Source organism: Zeugodacus cucurbitae, chromosome 5 (assembly GCF_028554725.1).
Source record: "Zeugodacus cucurbitae isolate PBARC_wt_2022May chromosome 5, idZeuCucr1.2, whole genome shotgun sequence".
NCBI lineage: Eukaryota > Metazoa > Arthropoda > Insecta > Diptera > Tephritidae > Zeugodacus > Zeugodacus cucurbitae.
Window position 1 is genome coordinate 8,184,444 of NC_071670.1, and position 12,869 is coordinate 8,197,312.

General features: G+C 36.8%; 3 protein-coding genes across 3 annotated transcripts; 2 read left to right on the plus strand and 1 right to left on the minus strand.

Moving 5' to 3' along the window:
• Window positions 1-892: 892 nt before the first annotated feature.
• On the plus strand, window positions 893-6,456 carry LOC105216256 (enoyl-CoA delta isomerase 2-like). The gene is made up of 2 exons (XM_054230925.1): window positions 893-4,388; window positions 6,343-6,456. Exon 1 carries the CDS (start codon window positions 946-948, stop codon window positions 1,846-1,848), a length of 903 nt encoding a protein of 300 aa, XP_054086900.1. The 5' UTR covers window positions 893-945; the 3' UTR covers window positions 1,849-4,388; window positions 6,343-6,456.
• A 45-nt stretch (window positions 6,457-6,501) lies between these two features.
• LOC105216255 (farnesol dehydrogenase-like) lies at window positions 6,502-7,590 on the plus strand. The gene is made up of 2 exons (XM_011190651.3): window positions 6,502-7,209; window positions 7,294-7,590. The coding sequence occupies exons 1-2, from the start codon at window positions 6,631-6,633 to the stop codon at window positions 7,492-7,494; spliced, it is 780 nt and encodes a 259-aa protein (XP_011188953.1). The 5' UTR covers window positions 6,502-6,630; the 3' UTR covers window positions 7,495-7,590.
• A 1,829-nt stretch (window positions 7,591-9,419) lies between these two features.
• On the minus strand, window positions 9,420-12,344 carry LOC105216253 (bifunctional lysine-specific demethylase and histidyl-hydroxylase NO66). The gene is made up of 2 exons (XM_011190650.3): window positions 10,899-12,344; window positions 9,420-10,845 (listed from the first exon to the last, which is right to left on the minus strand). The coding sequence occupies exons 1-2, from the start codon at window positions 12,196-12,198 to the stop codon at window positions 9,722-9,724; spliced, it is 2,424 nt and encodes an 807-aa protein (XP_011188952.2). The 5' UTR covers window positions 12,199-12,344; the 3' UTR covers window positions 9,420-9,721.
• Window positions 12,345-12,869: the final 525 nt, after the last annotated feature.

The window sequence follows — 12,869 nt, forward strand, 5'->3', positions numbered from 1 at the left end:
AGTTTTGAAATGACTTAGCCCCGAAATTATCGTAAATTTAGAATGATGTATGTAAAAATTAAAAAAAAGTATGATTTTTGCTAAAAACCGTAAAAATCAAGATTATGACATTTTCAGTCCCGAAATTTCAGGATTCAAAAATTATTTCGTGATTTAAAATTTTTTTCAGGATCTAAATTTATTTCGGGATTGAATGCTTAAACAATTTAAAACTTATGTTTCTCACTAAAAAACCAGATTATGTTATTTCCAGACCCAACTTAAGGATTTAAATTTTTTTCGGGATTCAAAATTTTTTCCGGGGTTCAAACATTTTCTTCGGGATTGAAAACTCAACAGAGTGCATGGGCAGATTTATGAAAATAACTATGCAAGGGAGCCAATCTAAAAGAACGCTTCAAAACAAGTCTATCGTACGCAAGCAAATACACATATACATATGCATATAACAGACATATAAATATAGATATGTATAGGTATAGGTATAGGTATATATGCAATAATATGCATGCCACAAGTAGTTAAGAGTTTATTGAATGCCCCCAAGACCGGTTTCACAAAAAATAATTAATTATAAATCTCAAAAAATGTAAACAAAAGCAATGGCATGGGGCGAGTAAGTATGTATATTATTTATGTATGTACATATGTATATAGATTTGCGGGCAAATTTTGCAAATGCACACATACATATGTATAAATATTGAAAAATATATTCGATATGCAAATATTTTTGCAAAACGGAACAATGTCTGATAAGCGAGATGAACTATGGAGCGCTTATAATAATAGCATTTATTAGACTTGTATGACTATGTAGGAGTGTTTGTGAGCGCGCAGCGGTGGCTCAATTATAATAAAATTGCCGGTTGAAGTGTCGTACGTACGAGGCTATGCAGCGCATTGTAGATTGCTCGTCTATTTAGTTTCAATTAGACCGTCGCGATGAGTGCAACAAATAACGGGAATAACGCGCAGCGCACAACAGACATCACCACAGACAACACAACCGCACCAACGGCAGTCACACCCACAGCACGCTTGCCCGGCGCATACAGCGAATTGGATGTGCAGCAACGCGGTCCGATATGCGTGATCACGTTCAATCGCCGCGCTGTGTGTAACGCGCTCACTCGCCGCGGTTACTACGAATTGATACGCGCGCTCGCCGATGCCACATTCGATGACACGATTACCACCATCGTTATAACAGGCGCCGCCGGCTACTTTTCAGCAGGCAATGACCTAACACAACTGCGCCGATATGGCGATGCCAAAGCGTTCCTGCGCTCCGCCGACTATGTGCTGCGCTTGCTGATCAAAGCATTCATTTTCTGTCCGAAGGTGTTGGTGGCGCTCGTCGATGGCGCCTGCATTGGCATGGGTTTCGTATTCGCTGCGCTTTGTGACGTCGTCTACTGCACGGAACGCGCCTACTTCCAAGCGCCTTTCACACAGCTCGGCATCTGTCCTGAAGGTTGTCTCACCTACTTGTTGCCGCAATTGTTGGGGCGCGTCAAAGCGGCGGAGCTGTTGTTGTTCGGCGCATCTATGAGCGCGGAAGAGGCGCTGCATTTTAATTTTGTAGCGCGCATAATTCCAACCACGGAGGTAGAGACTCAATTTTGGTCGCCGCTGGAGCAGCGCGCACGTTTGCCGGTAGAGTCGCTGCGCGCCACAAAGCGTCTGTTTAGTCAGTCGGAGCGCACACAATTGTTGCAAACGCTGCAGGCTGAATGTCGCGAAGCCCTGCACTTGCGCATGGGTGGGACATATCAGCGTGCCATTGCGGCGTTCGTAGAGCGTAAGGGGCGGGAAAGTGGCGAGTTGAATAAAAGTAAATTGTGAACGAAATATTTAAGCGAAACTCTAAGTGTGTGTTTTATTACTGGCATAAGATTGGATTTAAGTGGAAGTGCTGTGCTTAGGGTACTGAGTAGCTTATGTTCACTTAAAGATAGCTTCTCTCGGTAAAGAGTTTCTCATGACTTCGTACTAGCGATGAATCTTCTAACGGACGATGTGACTTTTAAGCGGTTTCTATCTTCTAAACCAATTTTTACCCTAAGTTACTCTCAGATCAGTTCTCCCAAGACTGTCTTGTACCTCTGCCACCAAGAGATCAACATCAATTAAGACAACACGAAGAAATTTCTATCCGATTTGTGTTTTCGACACTTCCAAGGCGCCTCTGGTTACTTTCCGAATTACAATTCCCCCCAAGATCTTTCTGTAATTCAACTATGAGAGCAATTCAATCACAAACGGATCTTAAGATTCGTTCAATTTAATAAATATTATCTTTTAGGACTTCAGGTGCTACAATAAAATATCAGTTAGAAAATCTATCGTTTAAAAGATCAACAGCTCTAAAATAATATGAAAGATTTGTTGGACTCTTGCCGAAGAGGCCCTTTCAAATTGAAGTATTATGTGTATTAAAATGCTTGAAAATATGCGATAATGTATCTCCGAAGCATTAGATACGGTATTTCTCTAACGATAGAACCTAGTGGGAAAAAAAGTCTGATACTGCCTTCAAGTCTACAAAGCTTAATGGACCTAGTTAAAAATGTTTCCTTACAAAGGTATAACTTAATTTTAGATGGTCTTTAATTTGAGGTTTCGGTTAAAATGTTTACGGATTTAGAACCCTGAACGAATTCAATCTCTTACGTAGCTCACCAATTTATGTTGTAGAGCTATCAACGGGGAGACCTCACTACATCAAGCTGATATTTCAACAATTGGAGAAGTTTTTTTTTCGATTTGCTGCAGTCTTCTTTAATCGAGGAGCTCTGAGGTCTGAAAAGTTTCTTGATGTTGTCATACATCTCCAGTATTCAGATCTATAAGCAAACAGTGAATAATAGTTCTGACCTTAGTACTAGTTCCAAACTCAAAACTAAATCGGGATAGAAAACGAAGTCCGTAATGGAATGGACTGATCGGACCAGCTTCTAGAGAGAGAGTAAATGTTTCTTCCGAATTACTAAGATATTCTGATTCGAGAAGAGAAAGTTCAATAAGAAATTGAGCTAAAATCCCAAAATACATCAGGTGTATAATAAATACCACAGAACAGTCAACGAAATGAATATTGAAAAATATTTTTTAACACCTTAAGGTGTTGGTAAAGTTAAATATGTTGCGGAAATTAATTTGTAAAACCACTTAAATTATTCTAAGATCTTCGTCTTGGACATCCAAAGGAAACCAGACTATAAAGAAAACTATGATCTAAAGTTCTTACATTTTGTATTGTTATGGAATGCTTTTTGAGCCTTTAAAAACTCTGAAATTACTTTTGTCTAGCATAATATGGCTTCATAATCAGTTTTGTTCACAAAATACGAAATTTTAGTGAGTAGAGTATGTATATATAATAACATATTAAATAATGTAACTCAGATTAACTAAATATTTGCTTTATAAAAGCTCAAAAAGTCTACTTTTGATTTGGTCCTACAGTTTGAACTAAGGTTAACAACAACAAAACGAAGTATATAAGATAGATAATCTCAAGTTAAACCGATAACTTCAAATTTCTTTGAAATCTCTGTTTGAGCTTATCAACATTAGTACTGGAGTAGGGACAAATGTTAGAACATATTAGCAACGAAGGAAATAGCAGAATAGTTAAGGTTTTATTAATTTAGGTTGAAAGATCGGTATAAGATTTTCAAAATATTGTATTTTTCTTAGATTTAAATAAAATTTATTTAAAAAATATTATCATAAGTAAAAGTCTTTGCACTTACCTGGTACGCTCATAAGAATGCAGAGCTGATTGTAGAGAGTTCAATGCCTTGTTATCAACTGGAAAATAAGAAAAAAAAGTAAGCAGTTTATTAAGAGATTGTGTTTTGTGAAGTAATATATATAGTATATCTTATTATTATTTAATTTGTAAACAACGCGTTTTGTCATAAAAAATTAACACTCTCCCCTCAATAAATAATAATATATTAAACATAACCTGTTATTATATTAATAAAAAGGGTATAATTTGTATAAAAATAAACTCTTTTTATGATTAAAACGCAGACGTCTGAATGTGAGCACTCATTTAAGCATATGAAAGCATGTGAGTTGGCTTGCTAAAAAGGGGTGAGAAGGCGAACGACTTAACTGCAATAAATAATTTTTTCGTTAATTATTGTTTTCATTTCAATAAAACAACATGCAATTTGTTTTTCAGCAAGTGAATAATGCTTTGTAAACAGTATACAGTAGCGCCGATAAACAAAAAAACGAATATTTAAATAAGATAAAAAAAAGTTGCAATTTTATAAAAACCGAAAAACCCTTCCGAGGAGAAAAAAACGATCATATGATCATCTGATTCGAGAACAAGTAGTGATAGCCGACTGTTACTTGAGAACGAGGTAAATCCGTTCCGATCGACTAGAAGGTACTATTTTTTTAGCGGCTGTTGGCTAAAACACATTGCATTATAGTCAGTCTCAAGTGTACCAAACCGACTCCGATTTCTATCGATCCAAGAATTCCAAGAGCTCTAACCTCATTAAACCCGTTTGGGGAATGATTTTTAGTAATAAACCTAGTGGTATTTTCGGAATTTTCAATCTTTACCTTTCACCGAAATCATCAAAGTGAATTAGAATCGATTCAAGGATTCCAAGAGCAACATTACTTAAAACTGTGGGAATGGGGTTTGATAAAGATTTGAGATAAGCAAGATTCTCAGTCTATCCATTTAACCAAAATGTTTTCAAAAGACTTGAGGCCGTAGATCTAAATTAAACACATTACCTTATAGTCGGTCTTAAGTTTATGGAACCGACTCTGATTTTTATCGATTCAAGGATTTCAAGGCCTCTAGCCTTAATAAAATTCCTTAAACCCATTCGGGGTATATTTATATTAATCCCAGTGTTATAGTCGGAATTTTTAATATATTCCTTTCACTGAAACCATCATCTAAAGTGACTTCGAAGATCCTGTGCTCTTGAAATACTTGAGGCTGTTGGCCATAGTAGAATACATTACACTCTGATTTATATCGTTCCAAGGTTTTCAAGTGCTCCAAACTCAGCAGCTTTCGTTAAAACCGTTCGGGAAGTGGTCAACCAGCAAAACTTTTAAAAGACAGTGACTTTTAAAAGATTTTGTGTTTTCGAAATACTTGTGGTTTTTGACCTAAGTTGTACCCCTAATAGTGTGTGCTTGAGTGTACCGAACCAACTCGATCTAATGTCGATCAAGGTATTACAAGAGCTCAATCTGAACAGCATTACTTAAAACCGTTCGGGGAATGGGTTTTTGTAAGAAACCTTGCTTTTCAATTTATCCCAATGAGTATTTTAGATCGATTTCATTGATTTTTTTATAAAACTCAAGGAGACAACTAGCTACTAACGATTCAACGAACCTTAAGAACACATAATAAGTTCAGTGTCATCAATAGTCTCCTGTGTTTGTCAATATTTAATTTTGAGAGAGAGTATTGATGGATCGTATAGTAGTATAGTAGTAAGACTAGACAACTAATGTTTTGTTCTGTATCTTTCCATGAATAGAGATTAAATGACAATTCAACGATTCGTAAGAACACTGAATAAGTTCAATATCTTCTAGAGTCTCCTGTGTTTGTCATTATTTAAAATAAAGCAAATATTGATCCCAGTTAGATAAGCCTGTATAAGCCCTATATAGTGTTTTATTCAATCTTTAGCTGGATAATCAGGTCGGAATTTCCAGAAAATCTGCGGTAATATAGTGATTAAAGTCGTGGTAGTTCTCAAAGATTCACTCAGCGGAAATGTCAAACCATAGTACACTTGACATGTACATTCATAGCAGTAGTACTAGTCGAGTCTAAAATGTGTGTCGAGTCTAGTCTAAAATCGTCGAGTCCAATCTAGCCCGATATGTGTCTAAAGTCTCGAAGAAAACAAGACAACATCAGATCTAGTTATAGAACTTCAGCTGATGAGGACATTCACATAGAATGTTATGAGCGTGAACTAACCAAGTATCTTACTAACATTAAAAAGCTTTTCTAGAAAGCTCAACAGCTGTTCCTCGACTGCATATAAATAATCGTCTCCCCAGCTCATTCGTAAAGTCGCGCTCTTAACCTCCACTTTCTTAACAGACATTTGAAAATACTTTTCATTTCATACGCCTTGCCGCATACGCTTCCGGTCAAGTTCAAGAACCCAAAATCGAAACCTGCTCCAGTTTAGCGTAAATTATAGCTCGTGCGCGCAATGTGCGATAATAGCGCATGAATAACATTACAAGTGAATGCATTTCGACTTGTTTGCTTTTGTTTTTGTTTTCTTTTCATGTTTACTTTTTCGTTTAATTCCACAGACGCTGCCCACCTGTGCAATACCGACGAAAGGCAACGCGGCAGCGCGCACATTTTGCACAATCGCTGTGGCGAGTTCGTAATAAAAAAAAATAAAATAAAAATAAAAATAAAAACACCAGCGATAACAAAAACAACAAGCGCCGAAAAAGTGATTTAAAGTGGCGCAAACGAACGCGGCCACTTTAGTATTGCAGCATTAAGCGCGCATTGTACAACGGTAAAGAGTCGCGGCACAACAAAGTTTACTTTCACTCGAACACTCGGAAACATTTAGACGCGTCTAAACAATGGAACGCTGGGTGGACAAAGTCGCTGTAGTCACAGGCGCCAGTTCGGGCATTGGCTGGGCCATCGCGCAAGATCTACTCAAATCCGGTATGATCGTGATTGGCTTGGCGCGACGCCTACAGCAGATGGAGGATCTCAAGGAGCAGCTGGACGCAAGCATACGCGAGCGCTTCTATCCGCGCTCCTGCGACATGACAGTGCTGCCGTCGGTGAAGAGCAATTTTCATTGGGTGGAGCAGCGTTTCCATCGGCTGCATGTGCTTGTCAACAACGCCGGCATGGTGGAGATGACCAAGGTGCTGGAGGAGGGCAATGAGGCCATACTGAAGCGTGTCATCGATGTGAATCTCATGGGCACAGTGAATTGCACCAAGCAAGCGTACAGACTGATGCAGGCTACTATGGCGCAGGGTGAGGCGTGTCATATAATAACGGTGAATAGTCTGTTGGGGCATACGGTGCCGCAGCATATACCCGAGTGCGGTTTGAATTTGTATCCGGTGGCGAAGCATGCGCTCTGCACGCTCGATGAGGTCTTGCGCCGTGAGCTCTTTCCGCACAAGCTGATGCGTTTGTCGGTGAGTTGAAGCGTTCAAGTTTTTTCTTTTTAATTCTTTTATTTTTATTTATTAATGCTAATAACAAAATCTTATATTCCACAGTCCATTAGTCCCGGTTTGACGCGCACTGACTTTGGCGGCGCGCCAACTGAGGATGAGAAGAAGAAATGGGAGGAAATGATAGAACCTGATGAAATTTTATTGCCCGAGGATGTGGCGCGTGGTGTGAATTTCATACTCGCCTCGCCGCCGCATGTGACTATCGCGAATTTGTTGATGGTGCCGGCGCGTGAGAAATATTGAGCGTCAACTTTTTTACTTTTTTTTTCAATAATGAAAGTTTTAGTCTGAATATTTTCTAGAATAATAAAATTAATAAATAAAAATTACAAATAAAAATTTTAAATATTTTAATGAAAATATAAAAATAAAAGAAAATGAAATTAGTTTATTTTGAAAAAAATTAATAAAAAATTTTAAGAAATAAACAAAGAGTATATAAAATATTGGAAAAAAAATTATTGTGAAAAAATAAAACAATAATTAGTGAGAGAAATAATAATAATATTTCATTGAGAAAAAACTAAAAGAATATGAATATGACAAAAAAAAAAAAATAGTATTGAGACAAAAAAAATAGTATTGAGACATAAAAAAATAGTATTGAGACAAAAAATAGCGCTGAGAAACAAAAATATTTGGAAAAAGATTGGGAAAAAATCAAAAAAAATATTATTTATTGAAAAAAGAGAAGAAAATAATTTTATGTAGAAAAAAAGGATAAGAAAATATTAAGGAAAAAATATCGATGGGGAAAAATAAAACATAAAAATATAGAAAAAATAGTATTTAAATTTTTTTTTAATAAAGAAACATATTTATTGAAAAAATATATAAAAAAATTTTAATATAATGTTGAGAAAACAAAAAAATCGGAAAAATAAAGAATATTTATTGAAAAAAACATATTTATTGAAAAAATTTATTTAAAATATTGATAAAATATTTAAAAAATATTAAAAAAAAAAAATATTAAAAAAAAATTAAAAAAAAATAGTATTGAGTAAAATTAAAAGAAAAAATATTGAAATAAAATGTTGAGACAAGAAAAAAATTTAAAAAATAAAGAATATTTAAAAAAAATATTTATTGAGAAATTTAAAAAATATTAAAAAAAAAAATTAAAGAAACATTTAAAAATTAAAACATTAAAAAAAAAACAAAAAATATTGAAAAAAATCAAAAAAAATTTAAAAAAATATTGAAATTTTTTTTTAATGATTAAAGAGTTAGGAGTAGTCAGCGACACAATGTTTTGACATGAAGTCACGAAAATTTGAAAAAAATATATAATTTCCAAAGTTATAGCTGTTTGTGTTGACCTAGTCCCAAAAAAAAGGTGCATGCGGTGACTATCATAAGTCGTAAGTATGTAAGATTCATCTAAAATCAATCGGATAGGAAAAATTAGTTTTATAAATAGATAATCTTGGGCCCCGGTCGAAGCTTTTTTGTTTTTTTTTTTTCAAAATTAACAATATGAAACTTTTTTCGGGAAAAAATCAACATGTCTAAAAAATCTAAATTTAAAAAAAGCTTTGATCAGGCCCTGGATTATTATGTATTATACTTAAAGCTGTATAAATTTTACTAAAATCTACTGAACGATTTTCGCGTTACAGTTGTCACCAGTTCAAAAAACACAGTTTTGAGGAAAACACATTTAAAGTTTCACCCGAGCCTTTTGACTGCCCGAGCGCTGTCTTTGATATTGAATAACTCGAAAAGTAATTATCGGATCAACTTAAAATTTTCAGATAATATTTTAAAGATATTACACTTAACAAAAAATGCAAAAAAAAATTTTTTTCAAAATCCTAACTACCCCTAACCCCTTAAAAAAAAAATCAAAATATTTGAATAAAAAAAATATTTTGAAAAAAAAAAGTATTTTGAAAAAAAAGTATTTCGAAAAAAAAAAATATTTTGAAAAAAAAAGTATTTTGAAAAGAAAGTATTTTGAAAAAAAATAGTATTTAAAAAAAAAACAAGTATTTTGAAAAAAAAAAAATAAATAAAAATATTTTGAATAAAAAAATTAAAAAAATAACAATTAAAAAAATATAAAAAAAGGAATGAAAAGAAAATTATAATTGAAAAATAAAAATATTCATGAGACAGCAAAAAATTTCAATGAAATGTTCTACAAAAAAAATTTCAAAACTTCACACATTTTTTAACAAAAGTGCATTTACGTTGCGCACAAACACACCGCTGCGCATGCGCAACTACGCTTTTATTCAAATTGGCAATGGCTACATATCACTTAACGGTTTGTTGAAAGCAACAATAGCACACAGTTAATGAATTCAAGTATAAAACAAATATTTCATAAGCGCCTAATCTAAAACAATTTTTTCACAAAAAATCGTTAAGAATAAGCAAAACAAAACGAAAAAACTAGCAATATATACACATTTCCTATGCGCTTTAATATAAACACTACAATTAAGTAAGCATGTCTCTTGTATCATTTGAATGGCTTCTCGGTCATCAACAGACCACGCTCCCACAACGCCGTCACCATCTGCACCTTGCGCTCATCATCCTCCAGCGGCAGCTGCGACACACCCACATACTGCGGGTACGAACGTATGAGCACCTCCACGCTCGCGGCCTCCTCCGGCTCGATTTCAATGAAATTCGGCTCATATTCACAATACTCCTTTGAGTTATCCAAATAGTAGTAGATGCGCACCTTCTCCTCCTCTTGCACCAGTCGCATTATATTGGCGCGCAGCAGCCGCACATTGGTGCGCTCATCGATCTCATAGTCGCACATACATTCGCCCTGCGCATTGGTGGCGCTGCGCGAGCCGAAAATGGTGCGTGCGCGCTCAGCGGGCAACACATGCGGTGGCAGCGCTTCGTGGTGATACTTCTTAGCCAGCTGATCCACAGCAGCGTCCATCACCTCACCCAGCTGTGCGCTATGCAAGCATTGTCCCATGAGCTTGGTGACTTTGCGTAGCAAATCGGCGCGCTCTTTCGTGTCATTGTCGCTGTAGGCAATACCAGCATGCTGGAAGGTGTGCAGCGGTAGGCCGCGACGCATATCGAGATTGCTTTCGATGGCGCGCTGCAACACCAACGGCATCATGCGTTCGAAGAGATCAGCGTACGATTGCTTTTGATAAACGCTCAAAGTGATGTGCAACGAATGGTGGCCGGGTTCGGTGATGGCTTGATGTATGGTGCCGCGTGGAAAGTACAGCAGATCGCCGGGTTCAAGCACTTCATCGAATATGGGTTGTCCGATCTCTTGTTGCGTGAAATTTTTCGACGAGAAACGTGGCAATTGTTCCGACTGCGTGCGTGGCTTGTAGAGACGCCAGCGTTTGCGGCCCTCAATTTGCAACACGAACGCCTCTATATCGTCGTAATGTGGCGCGAAACCTTGACTATTGGGTGGCGTGAGGTAGGCATTGGCGCCTACCAAGCAGTGGAAGTACTCCTGCAACGTTGTGTTTAACTTGAAAAGCTCCGGTAGGAAAGTGTGCGGATTTAGTAGGCGTACACTGCAACCCTGACCATAGTGATCCCATACAACGGGCGGCATGGCGCGTCCAACGGGATTAAGCGTTTCACGCACACCTAAACACATTTAATATTATTAAAAATAATTTTTTTAAACTAATGCAACTCACCATTCTTATAGGAAGTGATATCAATATTCTTTGTGAATTCCACATGATTATTGATGAGCATTTGATCAATAGCTTCAAATGAGATCAGTTTTGAGTAATAGTTAGAGCCCTTGCGTTTGACTAAACAGGCGCCGGTTTCCCAATACTTGCTGAAGAATTCCTTTATGTTTAGTGGACTCAGCAGCCAGCTGAAAACCTTTTCACCCTCTTGTATGCTATTCATTTTGACGACATTGTTTGGTGGTGATAGTGGTTCCATTTTGACTGCCTTCGCATCTACTGTCTTCACAGTAATTTTGGCGCCGGCGGCAGCTTCACTGGCTTTTTCGGCTATAGAATGGCGACGCTTCTCTGTGGCCTTAGCAGCTTTGTTGTCCGCAGTAGTTGTTGCTGTTGCTGGCATGGATTTACGCTTATCTGCAGCCTTTTCTGCTTGACGCGCCTTCTTCGGTTCAGTAGCTTCACTGACAACACGGCTGCCAGCTGCCTCATTACCTTTACGCTTTTGTGGCACAACGTTTGCGGTAGATGTGGCAATAGGTTGTTGCTCATCAGCACCACTTTCACTTGAGTAATCAGCAGCGAAACTGGTTTCCTCCTCCTCGCATTCCTCCTCTTCTTCTTCTTCTTCTTCCTCTTCATCGCTATAACTATTTATGGTGTACTCGTCGGAGAACTCATCCGAACCACTGCTGTAATCTTCTTCAACGCCAGTCTCTGAATCAAAATCTTCCTCACCAGCCGCTTCATCATCTCGCGCCAACTGTTTTACTAGGTATTCCTCCAATTCTTGCTTCTTTTTCTGTTGTGCTTTTGTAAGTTTCCTTGGTTTGGATGGTGAATCTCCCATCAATTGTTCAACCAAATTGTCAATTTCATTTTCATTAATACCCTTGGCGGCTGCTTTACCGTTAGTAGCTGCATGGTGTGCATGCTTTTGTTTTTGCTTCGTTGGTGGCTCCGTTTTGCCGGCTGCTTTGCTGCTGGTGGGCTTGTTTTTAGTAGGCTCAGCTTTGGGCGCAGTTTTGTTCTTAACAATTTCCTTAGCCTTGCTGGCAGCTGCCACTTTTTCTTTAGCTGCATTACTCGATTTTGGCTCAATTTGATTTTTTGTTGCTTTCTCTGGTTTGTCCTTTTGCAATGATTTATTTTTTGCAGCATTCTTTTTGTTTGCGTTTGCACCGGCTTTGTTGCCTGTGCCAGCACCAGCGGTTTTCTTGTTATGCCCTTTCTTAGAAGTGTTAGCACCTTTTGAAGTTGTAGCGCGATAAGCCGCAAATGCTGAAACCGGCTCCGACATTTTAATGTTTACACTAGTTTGCTGCTAAATTAAATATTTTAATTAAAAAGAAAAATAGCGTGGAATTGTGTTCACAAGCAATATATGGAATATTAGCAATTGTTGCACGTGCGTGTACAGTACGCATGAAAAAGTAGTGAGACCGACCGGCTAATCAGAAAATTGCAAAACGCAGGGTTGCATATTATTTTAAACTGCTTCAAATAAGAAATATTTAAATATACCAATTTTAGGAGTTTTTGAAAAACGCATTTTACTTTTTAAAGCATAACATAAATTAAACAATTTTCAAAATTTGTACAATTAACAGAATTACATTTACATTTTTAATAAAAATACAATAACAAATCATCAAAATCTTATTTGTTTTCACAACCCCTAGTTAATTTGTTTTTGTTTTCTTCTAATAATCTTCATCACTATAGCTATTTATGGTATATTCATCTGTAAACTCATCCGAACGCTTGCTATAATCATTCTCACTATATGAATCGCTGTAGCTATCTTCACTATTTGTGCCACTATCATCATCAGAGCCAGATTCTGTTTCAGAGTTAGAATCCGAATCATCATCACTGCCTGAGTCATCTGATGCTGCAGAGCTACCTGTAGCGCTTTCATTCTCACTGCCCGTGTCGGATGAATCACCGCAACCGCAATCGCAACAGCTT

What these genes read in the sequence shown, in the direction of transcription:
- LOC105216256 (XM_054230925.1), top strand. Translation starts at nt 946, where the DNA reads ATGAGTGCAACAAATAACGGGAATAACGCGCAGCGCACAACAGACATC.
- LOC105216255 (XM_011190651.3), top strand. Translation starts at nt 6,631, where the DNA reads ATGGAACGCTGGGTGGACAAAGTCGCTGTAGTCACAGGCGCCAGTTCG. An exon ending in ACAAGCTGATGCGTTTGTCG is followed by an intron (nt 7,210 to 7,293) that starts GTGAGTTGAAGC and finishes TATATTCCACAG; the next exon opens with TCCATTAGTCCCGGTTTGAC.
- LOC105216253 (XM_011190650.3), bottom strand. Translation starts at nt 12,198, where the DNA reads ATGTCGGAGCCGGTTTCAGCATTTGCGGCTTATCGCGCTACAACTTCA. An exon ending in TATCACTTCCTATAAGAATG is followed by an intron (nt 10,846 to 10,898) that starts GTGAGTTGCATT and finishes AAATGTGTTTAG; the next exon opens with GTGTGCGTGAAACGCTTAAT.